The 16,021-nt window shown below is 34.1% G+C and overlaps 2 protein-coding genes across 4 annotated transcripts; one reads left to right on the top strand and one right to left on the bottom strand.

The window, feature by feature from the left end:
• The first annotated feature begins 379 nt into the window (after nt 1-379).
• Nucleotides 380-2,174, top strand: LOC115977945 (UPF0496 protein At1g20180). Of its 2 annotated transcripts, none has more exons than XM_031099979.1 (2): nt 380-497; nt 756-2,174. In XM_031099979.1, exons 1-2 carry the CDS (start codon nt 437-439, stop codon nt 1,814-1,816), a joined length of 1,122 nt encoding a protein of 373 aa, XP_030955839.1. In that variant the 5' UTR covers nt 380-436; the 3' UTR covers nt 1,817-2,174. The 2 variants fall into 2 exon arrangements, with proteins under 2 accessions (XP_030955839.1, XP_030955840.1); XM_031099980.1 differs by having other exon boundaries at nt 405-497; nt 760-2,174.
• An 829-nt stretch (nt 2,175-3,003) lies between these two features.
• On the bottom strand, nt 3,004-7,189 carry LOC115974536 (protein Abitram). Of its 2 annotated transcripts, none has more exons than XM_031094937.1 (6): nt 6,659-7,189; nt 6,466-6,514; nt 6,227-6,353; nt 5,615-5,685; nt 5,426-5,498; nt 3,004-3,321 (listed from the first exon to the last, which is right to left on the bottom strand). In XM_031094937.1, exons 1-6 carry the CDS (start codon nt 6,813-6,815, stop codon nt 3,226-3,228), a joined length of 573 nt encoding a protein of 190 aa, XP_030950797.1. In that variant the 5' UTR covers nt 6,816-7,189; the 3' UTR covers nt 3,004-3,225. The 2 variants fall into 2 exon arrangements, with proteins under 2 accessions (XP_030950797.1, XP_030950796.1); XM_031094936.1 differs by having other exon boundaries at nt 3,004-3,325; nt 6,659-7,182.
• Nucleotides 7,190-16,021: the final 8,832 nt, after the last annotated feature.

Below are 16,021 nucleotides of genomic sequence, written 5' to 3' on the forward strand. Positions count from 1 at the left end.
GATTCTATCTTCAAAATTTTCGTTCAGTTGTAAACTTGTAATGTAAAATACACGGTACAGAACTCAAGAAGACCAAGGAAAATTTCTAATATTTATCTCAAGCTTAAGAGGAACTTCAAATTTACAAAACTCATTACCTACTGTTTTTTCCTACAAACTCCATGAAAAAACATCAGCCTCTGTTTCGGAGCAGATTACACGTAGAGACTAGAGAACACGACGTGTGAGGGACGCTAACGTGTGACAAAAGTCATAAACAATTTGAGGCGGTGCTATAACTATGCCAACTGGCCTTCTCTTTTTCTTCTTAGCTTCTCTTCAAGCCGTGAAAGCTAGTTATATATATATTCCCCAACATACCTATCCTGCAATTTTTAATCCATTTTTTTTCAAGATACGATCCAGCTTACACTTTTTATTTTAATCTTTCAACAACATGTCCCAGATGAGAAAGAGTATTCGTTGGCCCAAGTTGAAATCTCCCTTCAGAAGGGCTGGTTAGTTTTCAACATATCTATCTTTCTCTTCACTCTTTTTCGTAAAGTTGATGGCATATTTCTACCAATTCCTTCATGGGTTTGAAAGATCTTGGAATTATGTATATTGGGTTAAGACTATTTTTTATGTTAAGTTTGGTTGGTTTTATTTCTTCATGGTTATAGTTTTGAATTTAACACTGAGAAAAAGTTTTGAGATCCTATATTCATGTTTAAAAGTGATTGATTGTTGTTGTTGTTTTTAATGTTTGGTCTCAGGCAGATCACCGATAGAAGATGCCGATAGCTTGTCAAGCGTAAATGATGAATACATGGAAGCTTTCAGAACAAAATCTTATACAGATATGTGGGACAAAGTTCATGACCAGCTAGAAAGTACAAGCATGAAGAGACCTTCTTCATCGACTTCTCTTTCACTTCACACGCATCTCTCCGAAAGCTTACTTGAACCACGGCAAGAAACCCTAGCAGAAATGATACAAGGCATGGATCTTCATCACCTTCTAATTGACTATTTTAAAGCCAGCTTAGAAGCATGTAAGATTTGTGAGATACTCCTTCAAAGTGTACATCAAACGCATGCTAATTATCGAAAAATCAAAAGAGTTATCAAGCTAAGTAGAAGTGTGCACGATTCTGAAGATTACACTGATGACCAATGTAAGGTTATTTTTGGAAAGCTTGCTGCATTTGCATCAATGAAAAACCCGTTATCGATTATTAGCCCGGAACAATTTCGTGAAACTCGTGATGGCTACATGGTGTTGCTCCAAAGGCTTACATCAAAACATAGAAAGATTAAAAGGAATGTAAGATTTGGTAAAATATGGAAGAAAGTTGGCGGGGTTGCTCTTGTTATGTCTCATACTGCAATTCTGATTCTGTTGCTACTCTTTGCATTGCATAGCATTGTGGGAATTGTTGCTGCACCAGCGCTTCTTGCTTGTTCCTTGGGTCTATGTACGAAGAAAATGAAGGGAGCTTGGGGAGGGCTCAAGGCAAAATTGCCTGGAAAACTTGATGAGCAAATTGATGTTGCTGCCAAAGGGGTTTATATATTAGTCAATGATTTTGATACGATGAGTCGGATGGTTAAGAGATTACATGACGAAGTAGAACACCGAAAAGCTGTGGCGGATATATGTGTTAAGAGCGGAAAATTTGAGATATTGAAGGAGGTTGTGAGGGACTTTCATGTCCATGAGTCAAGCTTCCAGGAACAATTAGAAGAGCTTGAAGAACATATCTACTTGTGCTTTCTCACAATAAACAGATCTAGGAGGCTTGTAATTCAAGAGATAATGGTAGCCCACCATTGACACACACATATTTACATACTTTTGTGATCATGTTTGTGAAGGTAGGTACTAATCATCTGCAAATAGATAGTGACAGTACATGTTGAATCATAAGAGTCTTGTTTGAGATGAAATTCCTCACGATTGTTTTGTTGTGGGATAGATTTTGTCAATCAACAAAGAAGAGACCTTTTACGGTGAAGACTAATTGCGGATGTTTTAAACTTTTTTTTGGACAATTCAGATAGTACAGATGTTTATAATTTACTCAAGTTCTTTTGAAACATGATTTGTAATTTATTTATGCCTATACATGGCTTTAACAGTACTATGTCAAATTATGAAATTCGATTAGTATTCTCCCTTTTCGGGCTCCTCATTGCAGATTGAGTGACTGTTCTCATGGTCCTATAATCCTATTGCTTTCTACCAAAAACAAAATCCTATTGCACAAAATGACAGCCCCAGTCATTTAATACTTTGTAACGATAGAAAGAACATTTTATCAAGAATTTTGTAGCACAATTGGTGCTTTTTGTGTTTTCAAGAAAGACATCCATGATTCAAATTCCCGTTCCCCGAATTATCCAAGTAAGTAAAAAAGAAGTAGAAATCACATGATTATTGCCAATTAACAGTCTAATTAGTTTTTTTTTTTTTTTGTGTGGACAAATTGTAAAAATTCAGTCCATCAGACCATCACCAATCATTCAATCTACCCATGCCTTTATTTTTCAATTTCGCTACTTAGGAAGGAAGCTTTTCTTTTTTGATTGTGAAGTATTTAGGAAGTAAGGAGGTTATTTGATAAAAAAAAAATATCTTCAATTTATAAGAAATTAATAACAATAGGAAGCTTTTTTACATTTCAAATAAAGTTAAGAGATTTAGCAGACATCATAAAGCAAGTGATAGTTTAAGGTGGGGTTTTTTTTTTTTTGGATGACATAAGTGTCCCTAACCCGATAAACTTCCATTAATTTCACATTAACAACATACTTAACCGAAAAGAGGAGAACCATAAGACTTCCATGAAAGAGGTTTGGAGTAGAAATCTGGGAAAGAGAAACTTAAAAGTTAATACTAAGAGAAAAGACTTATTTTTATTATTTTAATTCTAATCATGCAAAAATTATTTCATGACAAAATAATTAAACAGAATACATTCTACAAAAAAAAAATAATAATAATACAGAATACTGAGGAACAAGATGAATATTTCCAATGAAGGTTTAAAATGTGAGAAGCATTAATATCATCAAGTTCGTCACCAGTAGTGAGGTTAACCTGGGAGGGCCATCAAATGAACCGGTGAAGGGGAACACAAATGCACTGCCATGGGGAGCAACACTTCTCTCAGTTCCTTTTTACTCTCAAGCCCAGACCTGTGTAAAATTGTAAATAACACATACCAATGATTTAACATTCTCTCAATTTCTTATACTCTTCAAGGCCCAGTAACGATCCCTTGACTTTGAGCCAATCTGCTGGTTTTGGCATGATAATGGCAATGTATCCTTCTCTATCTGCCTGGACAAAAAAAAGGCAGATGAACTAGAATTATGAACAATAAGTACAGGATACAAATGACAGCTGAAAAATAAAGAACCATAATCACTATCATTAATCATATCACAATTTTTTAATTACCAGTTATACATGCACCTAACATAATAGATCTTGAACTCACACCACACATTCCATCCTTTTATTATGGGAGGAGATGATATTTTAGCTAGAGCTCATTGGCAAAAATCACTTTCACATAACATGAACTCAAACTAAAGGTAAATCAATGCCATGGTTCCTGAGGAGGTCCTCAAATGCGGGAGACTCGGTCTGGAATTAGATAAGAAGACTTCAAAAACGTATTCATGCATTTAGAAGTAAGATGCTTGAAAAATCACCCTCTCTTTTTTGATAAAGTAGTAAGCAGTTTATTGAAAAATCATGAAATGCTAGGGAAATCACCATCCCACCATTTTTTAGGTAGATCAATTGCATACAACCTGTGTACAGGTTCTCTCTTTTCTATTAAAAAACTTTAATTACTTCTATAAACCTCAAGGGGTTGGCTTAGTGGTTCTTAAGGCCTCATGATATCTATGAGATCCTGGGTCTGAAAGAGGGAATAGTCGGATACTCAAAGAGGTATGGATACCCTAGTTTGTCAATAATAATAATAAAATTACCATCTTCATGCGTCATCACTGCCATTAATTGCAACAGTATGAGAACAAACTAATTCTACATGGCCACCACCACACTTCTCATCCCTTTCGTATAATAATTCTTATTTCCTTGGGTGTCAATCAACTGATTTTCTATACACTAAGACATCTCAAAAAATTGTCTTATAAGTCTCCTTGATAATTTTCTAGACAGCTGAACCTACCAATACATTCTACTTCATTGGATTAGTATAGGGTTAGATTAACTTCATAGAACTGCAACCACATGTTTGTTGAAACACCAATGATGAAGTTCATGAAGAAACTATAAAAAAACAAAAAAAAAAAATTGCAACTAAAATAGAAATTCAAGATTCCTCATTTCTTTGCATAACAATTAAGTGCACCTGGGAGGTGTTTAACCCATAAAAAAAGCATATGTAACCTACAAACACAACACCAAGCATGCACAGATGCACATACAGAGATTGTATATTTTCCCCAAGTACCCTATAGAAAGCCATCTTCTAGACGCAAACTAGTACTAATTTGTATTCTAGAATATGACAGAGCATTTACTACAGCTTTAAGCTTCTATTCTCACTATTCTCTCACCCTTTTTCTTATTAATTCTATTTTTTACATTAATTTCAACGCTTAAGGTTGTCATATCTTGCATAATTAGTTGGGCTGCATCTTCTAAGTATATTTTCCAATAAACTTTCTCGCTTGTATAGAGATAACGCAGGAGTGCATAATCTTTATTTTTTTTTGGAAAACGTATGCCAAAGCAAATGCCTTGCCAGCACTGGATATACCCTTTTCTAAAACTAATATTGGTAAGACCCATCTTGTTATGTTATGCATGCTGGGTACTAAAATTAAAGCTACATGCATCCAGGGTCTTGATTCCACAACCTTACCTTCCATCACATTTTTATGGGGTAGTAAATGACATTTGGGCTAGAGCTCAATGGCCTACCACAGAATCGAACTTGACAAATAAATAAATTGCTAAGGAATCTAATAGCTATAGATCATGAAATATTCAATTATACCCCAAGGGATAGCACAATCAATTAGAGACCACTCCTTGTGAAGCAGAGGTCACTAGTTTGAACCTCGCCTTACCCCTCCCCCTAGGGGCCAAAACTTATAAATTAAAATTTAAAAAAATTATGAAATATTCAATTATACAAAGAGCTAAATGGCAATTGAACTTATGGCTAATGTTTCTTTTATTTAAAATATAAAGAAGGAGACAGTCAAGAGCACAATGCTCCAATTTCTAAAAATTTGAAAATTGCCCAGTGAAAAAGCTAATGTAAACATGTAATATGAAAAAAGATTATAAACCAGAGGAGGACTTGAAGTGCAGCAAAAATTCAAGACAGATATATTATACAACTAATTATACTATATGAACTTTGAGTTAGTATAAAAGGTTAATTATTCTCACCGATGAATTAAGCAATCCCGGCTGCTTGATTAACCTATCATTGACTTCTAATAGAGAGCCTTTCACACAACATCTGTCAAGCCACTACAACCTTTTAACTTTATATCAAAAGAATTTAGAAGCAAATACAAATAAAACACCCCCCAAAAGGGAAAGGAGAGTTAAGGAAGAACTGAAGAAGATACCTACCTCACAATATAAGAAGCATCATCTGTGTTAACTTTACACAAAGCTGAGTTGGACTCAAAGTGCTGTGCATTCTGCAAAAGAACATCTCCGATTTTAATCAAGTATAGGCTTGAAAGCGGACGTGAAAGTATGAAACAAATCATCTTGAAAAGAAGGAAAATGAGTACTCATGAAAAAGTAATTTATACACATTTGAAGCTATATAATAGGCTATATACTCCAAAGAGCACAATAGTTTCAGCCTCTAAAAATACAATAGTAGAAGCATACTTTATATCACAAAACAACTTAATATGATGCACCAAGTCGTGCTGAAAACTGATTTATATAGACTTATACCCAAATGACTCTTTTCATCTTGAGATTAGAATTGCACAGCAGTATTTTTCTAAAATCTGCAGCAGAGAATGTTATGTAATTTAAATAATATTTTAGAATTACCTTCCAAACATTAATTTGATTTCTGAATTCCATGCATTAAAAGATTAAAAAATATAAATAAAAATCTCTTATCTTAATGTTAGAACTTAGAAACTTAAAACACTAACATGAATTCAAATGATAATAATAGTAAACTAATTTCTTCAAATAATGGATGCATTGCTTTAGTACCTTCTTGCGCTTTCCGGTGACCTTGATGCCGCTGCGATCAGACTTCCCAACGTTGAAATCAACGGCCGTGATACCACTTGTATCTTTAAACGCCACATGCGTCCGAGCCAATCCAATCACACACAATCTATTATTTAAAATTTTTTTAAAAAAAAAATCAATTATCAAGATTATGAAATTTCTCCAATTTAACATACAATACTAAAAAAAAAGAAAAAGAAGCAAGATAGGTAATGTACCCATTGGCATGGCGATAAACGTACTGATCGTGTCCTGGCTTCGTGAAATCTAAGAATTTCAAAAAATCGAAATCAGTGAAACTTCGTGAAATCAGTTGAGTGGAACATTTAGTTAGGTAATCGATTTTGATTTCTCAGCAATAACACCACAATAGAATAAACTAATATGTGTGTGTGTGTGGTTATGTCGTACCTGGAGCGAAATAGGAGACGAAATTGGATTCAATGGCAGAGGGAGGAGTGAGAGGGAGATCGCGTACGTCAGGTACGAGAATCCTATGTAATGAGTCTTGTTCTTGTTCCTGTTCGTGTTCAAGATTTATTGTGTGGTCGACGCTGTGGTCCTTCATTGAAATCTAAACAAGATTTTGTTTGAATAGGATCGAGGCCGGTCCGTACAATTTCAACAAAGCTTGGCTCCTTTCAGTTTCAGTTTCAGTTTCAGTTTCAATGCGTGAGCTTGAGCTTGAGTCAAAGGTAGTTATGGCGGCTGTAGGTTCGGTTCTGTGTTGTGTTGTGTTGTGTTCGGTTCGCCCGAGTAGTCGGGTTTTGGGCTAAGCTGGTTTTAGTAATTGGGCTTGAAATTAGCGACCCTTTTATGCGTTTCAAATGGCAGAATAATGGGCCGGGCTTAGACTAAACATCGGCCCTGAATTCAACAATCAGGCCTGGCCGGCTATAAAGCCCGTTAAGAAGTGTATGCGAGAGAACGACTTGTATGTTTTCTTCTTCTTCTTCTTCTTCTTTTTTCCTAATTATCCACTGGTAGGGTAGCACAGTTTTATACAGAAATGACACGTAGCTTTATATTATTATTATTATTATTGAATGACGATTTATAATTTTAGCGTAGCTATTTTGGAACGGACTCGGCTGGCACTGGACCTTTGTGATGGCGACATAAAATGGGCATCTATCATCATTATGAAAACGGATTTAATACGCTAGAAAACTGGACCAATATTTGCTCATTTTGAAATGACAGGTACTTTTGTTCTTATCATATGAAATTTGTGAATGTTTGCTTTTGCTATTATTTTATTTCCTTATTATGAAGGGATAAAGTTGGAACTTGCTAATAGGCTTTTTTCTTTTTTCTTTTTTTTAGTCTTTTTGCTAAATATTGCAATAAACGGAGTTTATTGGTGTTATAGGTATTGTTCAAAATTATTTGGCAAAATGAGAAAAGAGACTGAATTTCAACAACACCATTGCCGAAACCGTAAGAAAAAGTATGAGAGAGAAGAAAGATAAGTGATGTGATAGGGAGGGAGAAAAAATTGAATTTCGATAATGAGATTACCGAAATTTTTGTCCTGCCCATGGAGTGCAAGCTCCTGTCCGTGAAGTGCCCAAAATGCATGCTAGGGGGAGTACCTAAAAGGGAAACCAATTGTGGCAACCAAGTTGTTGAAATTGTAGGGAATGGAGGAGAGAGAAAATATGAATTGTGGCAACCAAGTTGCCGAAATCTTGGGGAGGAATTTTTTTTTAAAAAAAAATTGTGGTTGATTTGTGGCAATGGCACTGATGAAATAGAAGAAAAAAAAAATTGTGGCAATTGATTTGTGGAATGGCATTGTCGAAATAGAAGGAAAAAAAAAATGGTGGCAATTGATTTGTGGCAATGACATTGCCAAAATAGAGGGGAAAAAAAATGGTGGCAATGGCATTGCCAAAAAAGAAGGAAAAAAAAAAAATTGTGGGAATGGATTTGTGGCAATGGCATTACCGAAATAGAAGGGGAAAAAAACTGTTGCAATTGATTTGCCAAAAGTTGGAGGAGAGAGAGAGTTGTCTGAATAAAAAATATATATAGTACACATATTCTTATTCTCCAGTAGTTTTTTTTTTTTTTTTTTTACTAAAGTAGTTTGGTTTGTGTGTATGTCATGTTCTTTGATTTTGTATTATAAAAGTACCCTATAAAACAAATAATGATAGATTCAAGTACATTGAGTACATTGATTCTTATTCTAAAAAAAAGTACATAGATTTTTATTCAGATTCCTGTCCATGCATGAAAGAAAGTTATGGAAGAAAAAAATGATTGATGTACATACTATAAACAAATAAAAAACAAAGAAACTGAGATTTTTGCAGAGATTCTTTGCAGTGAATATATATTTATAGTTAAGTAATTTGTTTGTATCAGAGTCTCTCATCTTGTTGTGTGGCAATTGATTTGTGACAATAGCATTGCCGAAATAGAAGGGAAAAAAAATTTGTTGCAATTGATTTGCCGAAAATTGGGGGAGAGAGAGAGAGAGTTGTCTGAATAAAAAAAAATACTTTGAATTCTTATTCTAAAAAGTACACATATTCTTATTCTTCAGTAGTTTTTTTGACCAAAATAGTTTGGTTTGTGTGTATGTCATGTTCTTTCATTTCGTATTGTAAAAGTACCCTATGAAACAAATAATGATAGATTCAAGTACATTGAGTACATTGATTCTTATTCTAAAAATAAAAAAGGTACATAGATTCTTATTCAGATTCATGTCCACACAAGAAAGAAAGTTATGGAAGAAAAAAATGATTGATGTGCAAACAAAAAAGAAAACAAAGAAACTAAGATTTTTGCAGAGATTTGTTGCAGAGATTCTTTACAGTGAATATATGTATATAGTTAAGTAACTTATTTGTATCAGAGTGTCCCATCTTGATCTGTGTTGTGTTGTATTTGGTCAATTGGCGTATCTAGTTATACATTTTAAAATCTAAGAATTTAACTTGTATGAAACTTGCATCCTATTTAAATAGCACTAATGTTACTGAAGTTTCTACGGATCTTATTTTCTACTCTTTTTCCCCTAAAAGTTCCATCAACATTTTTCTCCACTCTTATTCCCCCCAAAATTCTACCAACCATTTTCAATTCATGCGTGTCATACATTCTATAAACAACTATAAGGAACAACACTTGCAAATATCTATTCGTTCTTTATCTCTTACAAGGTGAGTTAAATCTCTTAAGTAGTTACTTTTTTTTTATATATATAATATTCATGTTGATATGTTTTAGGGGCATAACTAAGCATGAAAATCTTGTTTTTGTTAAATTATTTGTTCACGCAAATCTTGTTTTTGTATTATATGTTTTGCAACATGAACTGATTTGTATGATATGTTCTTGCCTAAAATTTCATATAGCAAAAATATGTTTCAAAATTGACATATATTTCCTTAAAGAAATACTTAGTTTGTTAGCGTATAATATACACGTATGCTATAAGAAAACCAAAAAAAAAAAAAAAAAGGTTAATATATATATGCTCATAAACCTTAATATCTAAGTTTTAGGTATAATAATAATAAAGAAAATTGTACGATATTAGAAATACTTATCTATTATCGTATGGATGCATGAGAACATTTGCTTCCATCAATAACTTCACTTGACTAAGGCCCTTTACTATTGCTGGAAGGACTTGTTGTGCAGTGAGATCATTCCTTTGTTGGTTTGTAACAGCCAAATTTAACATATTATTGATCTCAGTTTGCTGCCACAAAAAAAAAAAAAAACATTTATTAGTGCAGTATTATTGAAAAAACTAAAATAATAATTTATTATCAATATTAGTGCAGTATTTTGTTTGTGTAAATAATTTGTTATCAATATTAGTGCAGTATTATTGAAAAAGCTAAAATAATAACTTGGTACATATGGGCAGCTGCCTTTGGTGTCGTAAATAGGTGACTGATAATGCCTTAAAATGTATACTTGTTATATATTTATATGGGCGTTATCTCCTTATTATTATGCTTAATTTATATAATTAAGCCATGATTTGCATTAGTCCCTATTATTTATCTTTACATAATTTCTTGAATAAGATGCTATTCATTCTGTGTAATTTTCTACTTTCAAGAAATCATGTGAGAAAGATGAGTTTACAAGAATTTATGAGAGAATAGAGGCCAAACTAGAATTAAAGTGGAGCTAAATGACCATGCTTAAATGTCTAAGGAGGTGCAGCTGGAGTGCTTGGATCGTCTACCATGATTAGAAGTTTCAAATAAGGAAAGAAATCAAAGAAGCAGAATCTGAAAAGGAAAAATCTGATTTGAGCACTGATCAGTGTTTTGGGCGTATCTCTCTCCTCAAAAATCCAATTGACACAAGGCTAGATGGGTTGGAACCGTGACTTAAATATCTACAACTTTCCAGTTTTGAGTTTTTTGAAATTCTCAATTTTTGAAGGCCGAAATTAACTCACAAGTTACCGCTGTAAACCTGGACGGAAATTAAAACAGTAAATGTTTTATTTTCTTTGGACACTTAGACATTATGGTTTTGAAGGGAGGCTGGTAGAACGAATTTTGGCAGAGAAAACCTTGTATTTTCCTTTCTCTAATGGCAACCTAAACTCTTTGCTAGGGCTAGGGGTTATGTTTCTTTTATACGGTATGAATATTTGATTGTTCAATTAGATTTCTTTTGATGTATTAGTTCTTCCATGCTTTTAATAAGTTCAATCATGTTTTTCTTATTGTTTAGATGAATTTCTAATAGTTTCAAATAGAAATAAGGTTTTAAAGTGAATTGGTTTTTCTAAAAAAATTTTTAACCGCATTATTAATCGAGGTTATCATGCGTTCTTGAATTGTCTCAGTTCAACCGAATCATAAGTTTTTAATTGTATAAGAACAATCAATTATGAAATAGATATTTTCTTAGATCACAATGAATTTCATATCGATATAGGGAAACACCCTGATGCCCTAGTATTTACATTATTGATTTAAATAAGTTATCATTGTTATTCTTGTTTACAATTACCAGACAAAAATTATTCTTCATCTTCACCAAAAGTTTTTTTAATTACATTGTCTTTGAATTTACCCCGCTCCTTGTGGTTCGACCTCGGTACTCCGAGAATTATATTGCTACGATCTCCTGCACTTGAGAGTGAGCAAGCAGTGACCATGTTGATGGTACCATGTTGTGTAATCCACACCTAAATGGAAATTGTCATCCCCAACTACATGTTCAACTCGCTCGTTCCAAAGCCGGTAGTATTGTACATACTGCCTACACCAATTAACACTGGATTTTCCTGTCAACTTTACACAATGCACATATTTATTGAAATTGTCAATAGACCACTTTGGACATCTTTGCAACAACCCAAATTGTCACATGACTCTTTCTAGATGGTAATACTCCACAATTTGGAAGCATAGCAATGGCGCTGTTGTAGTCCATATATGTTTTTCTGCAAGACACCATGGATGCAAATAATTATTATACAATGTCCAAACAACCAGCAATTCCAATTACAATAACTATGTTATGATCAACCAAGACAATAATATAACTAGTAAATTAACCATTGATGCATTATGATATATTACCTGTTCATTATTATGTGTGTTGTGATTAGAACGATACGCACGCAGAACATGCATTGGTGTGTGAGTAAACCTTTTCTTGGTATCCCACCTATACACAATTAATGATTGCCACTGATTTTAGGGTTTGGAAGTATCAAGGATAAACGCTATGATATACAATATTGTATAGAAATAGAAAGTAAATATTATACCTGCAACCGTATGGGTCGTCATTATTTAAATTTGTTGGATTTATTGGAATTAGGGGTCAGATATGGAAGATGCTCCCACGCCTATAATTGTAATATGAAAACAGAACCTGCAACCTTCATGCTTTTTTTAATAGCAGCAGTACACAGTTCTTTATAAAGGAAAGCAAGTGTGGCACTACCCCAGCTACACCAAAGTCCTCTAACAGCTGGAGAAAGCAACAACGCAACCTACTTTGGCTCTTATTTCCAAATAGTAAAGCCAAAACTTGGAACATGTATGCCCTAGCATACTGTTGGGTTGTTACAGCATTGGCACCCTCTGGTAGGTTTGAGAATGTATTCCTTACCCATGTTATTTTAAGGCCACCATATGCCAATGTTGTTGTAGGTGGTGTCACCCCAAGTGAATTCTCACAAACTGTTCCCTGATCCAAATTAGTGAGCCCGCACACTGCATTGCCACCAATAGGCAATCCTATAATGATTGCTATATCCTATAGAGTGATCAACATTTTACAAGTAGGTAGGTGAAATGTATAGATCGCCACCGCTCCACCAAAAAAGTGATAAGACCCCAGTCAATATCTATATGTGGTAAGCGGGTAACATAATATAGTCTACATTGATGCAAATATAGGGTGATACGCTCGCCTAACTCCGTGCGGCGGGGGGGGGGGTTGTGCAAACGATTAGGGTCGCACTCGTAAGGTGAAAACCTGATTTTTTTTTAAATGTACAATGTTATATTGCTAATGTTGAAATTATTTTCATGTAAATTGAATAATTGTAGATATTATTAAAACATTAATAAATTTTGATCTCACAACATACATTGCCTTCCATTGCATCATTAGAGATATGATATTGTTGTTGGGTTAGCAGAGAATGATCGAATGGCCCAGGCTCCATTTCAAATATATCTTACATTAAATGTTACAATGAGTTAAACCATGCAACATCTATCTGAAGGTATATTTTTTACAAACCATCTATATAAAAAATTACAAATTATGAAAATAATTTTCAATTAAATTAGGGGGCCGAGAAGCTTACTACAATTGCGATATGAAGTGAAGGAATGTAGGAATTATAGAGTGATACTTGCAAGAAAAAAAAAAAAAAAAAAAAAAAAAAAAAAAAAAACACTCACACAAACACACAAAATCAGATAATCATAAATATCTTCTAAAAAAATATAATCCTAAATAAAAACAAAAGAACAATAATAAAATTAATATATAGTGACTACTACAATTTTTTATGCTAAATATTAAATTTAACTTACTGTGGGGCCCAATAATTTGTGGCCCTATCCCATTTTTACATTGGGGCCCAAGGCCCGAGCCGAAGAAGGATATAGCCGAGGATGGGTAATAAAAGTCCAAATAGTCTTGAGATACAGCCGAAGATGATTCTGTCCTCGGCATATCCGAGGTCCCCCTGGAAGAAAGGGCAAAAACGGTATAGGAACAGTTTGGGAAAAAAATCTAAAATATCTATGTCAATAGAGAAGGAGACGCTGGATAGTATAATGACTAAAGACAAGGGGAAAGCTGCCATTACTGCCATTCAATACTCTGTACCTGACAGAGCCATGCTCTTCAACCTTTACAACCACCCCCAACCACTCTAGGTATGGGCTGACAGGACAAGTCATAAGTCCTGGGAAATTGGGCTTGTACGTGGACGCTGGTGAGAGGATAAATGCCAGTATAAAAGGATAAGAGAGGCAGTGTGAGAAGGGGGGGGACAACCCGTCCTCCCAGCCATGGTGTCCTAGAAACAAGGAGAATAAGAAGAGCATAGAGCTCCTCAGACTCCTCGGACGAGATTCACTGACCGGAGCCAACCCGAACTACCGTCCGGTGATCAAGACCTAGCCTTTCAAACCCACGCTCTACAAATGATATTGTTTGGGCCTTTTTACGTGCGAACCCAATATCATTTTGAGGCGTTACGAATTGAGTCCTTACACTTACAATGCTTGTAGTTCATAATAAAATTGAAAGAAACTCAAATAAAGGATTTATGAAGCAAAATTTTTAATAATAATAATAATAGTTTTAGCAAAAATAATCATACACACAATAATTAGTATTAACTATAATATAACCATATATAATATTTACAATATATTAGCGTATAATATTTATAAAGCATATAATTAATTTTCATTTCCCAACCTATAACCACCTTAAAAAGTAAAGATTCAAGAAACTTAATAAATTTTTATGCCAATTAAACTTTAAAGAAAAAGAAACACAAATGTATGATTTATTGTACTAAATAAAATAATAATAATAATACACATACATATCTTTAATATAAACTGTAGGGTCTCGTTTTTCAGCCCAATACCACACGGTGGGTCGGATCTTGGACCAACGGGCCCAATACAATGAATTTGTAGAGAGTGGGCTAAAAGGCTAGGCCTTGGTGAACAAATAGTCATTAGTCATGGTGTTCATGATGATCGCACAAAGGTGAACTGAGCTTATCCAAGAAGACTTTCTCCTGGGCACGGCCTGAGTGGCTCCGATTCTTGGACCTGGTCCCAGTCCCCTTTCTGGACTGCTTCTTCCTCCTTTTATACTAGCTTTTCCCCTTTCTCGAACGTCCACGTGTAGGTTCAGCTTTATAGGGCTGATACTTGTCCCATCAATCCATACCCAAAGTGGTTGGGGGTGGTTGTAAAAACTGAAAAGCATGGCTCTGTCAGGTGCAGAGTACTTAATTGCAGTAATGGCAGCCTTTCCCTTGTTCTTTGTCGTTTTAGTACTTTTCCTGTTCAGCGAAATGACCCGGAATGTCATCACTAGGACTGAGTTGCTCCCTTTGCCCTCGGCTACATTTATGGCGGAGGAGGGTCCTTCCCATGGCCAAGGGATAGGCCTTCCTTGGATCAGGCCTTGGGCCCAACGCAGATATTAACATGGGTTTCCCGATTTTATACCCCCCCTACATAAACCAACAAACATATTATGCAATATATTTTTTCCAAGTAATAGATGTAATAATTGATAATAAAAAAGTAAAATTGATTACAAAAAGATCACAATAATACAATTTATTACAATTTTTGTGGTCATATACTAATAATAACAATAAATAATATTAAATAATTTCAAAATTAACAAAACACATACATAAATTTAATTAGAGAGTTGAGATGCTTACTACAATTGTGATACCAACTGAAAGAGTGAGAATTATAGAGTGATACTTGCAAAAAAAAAAAAAAAAAACACAATCAGATAATAATAAATAAACACAAAATAACAACAATACTGAAAATGCTTGTAGTCCTAACCATAAAAAATTCATTAATCTAAAATTTGAATAATAACAACAACATCAACAATAATCATTATCATAGGCATACAAACAATATTAACTACAACAATACATAATATTTTACAATGTATTAGCTTCTAATATTTACAAAGCATATATTTATACCATAATAATAAATTTGTTAATTTCTAGAGCTGTAAGTTAATAAGCAAAGCAAAAAAACTTACATTAACCCAAAACTTACAACTCTTAGTTGTGCACACTGAAGCAAAGCAGAAGAGTAACTGAACAATCGGAGGATGTAACTTTGTGACGTAGTTGTGCACACTGAAGCAAAGCAGAAGAGTAACTAAACAATCGAAGGATGTAACTTTGTGGGGAGATGCAATCCTTTAGTCAGGGTACTTGCCTTTTATTACGAAGAGGAGAAATGAAAAGACAAAAAAGAATTTCTGACATAGATTTTAGGCGTGATATCAGTAGGTTAAGTTTTATTGGGAATGATCAATGAATATATTTCAAGTAGAGAATAAGAATCAGAGGAAGAGGTGAGTTGATTGGCTGATTGACTCCTCCAATTTTCGGTGCCACAAATTTATTTTTCCTCCTATTTCAGCAATTCCATTGCCACAAATCAATTGTCATAATTTTTTCCCCTCTATTTCGACAATGCCATTGCCACAATTGGTTTCCCTTTGGGCACTCCACCTAGC

The sequence above is a fragment of the Quercus lobata genome, chromosome 2 (genome assembly GCF_001633185.2).
Source record: "Quercus lobata isolate SW786 chromosome 2, ValleyOak3.0 Primary Assembly, whole genome shotgun sequence".
NCBI lineage: Eukaryota > Viridiplantae > Streptophyta > Magnoliopsida > Fagales > Fagaceae > Quercus > Quercus lobata.

Coding starts and splice junctions, on each gene's coding strand:
- LOC115974536 (XM_031094936.1), bottom strand. CDS start 6,815: ATGAAGGACCACAGCGTCGACCACACAATAAATCTTGAACACGAACAG. Junction 5,686..6,226: donor TCACCGGAAAGCGCAAGAAG/GTACTAAAGCAA, acceptor GTTCTTTTGCAG/AATGCACAGCACTTTGAGTC. Junction 3,326..5,425: donor CGGGATTGCTTAATTCATCG/GTGAGAATAATT, acceptor TTTTTTGTCCAG/GCAGATAGAGAAGGATACAT.
- LOC115977945 (XM_031099979.1), top strand. CDS start 437: ATGTCCCAGATGAGAAAGAGTATTCGTTGGCCCAAGTTGAAATCTCCC. Junction 498..755: donor ATCTCCCTTCAGAAGGGCTG/GTTAGTTTTCAA, acceptor GTTTGGTCTCAG/GCAGATCACCGATAGAAGAT.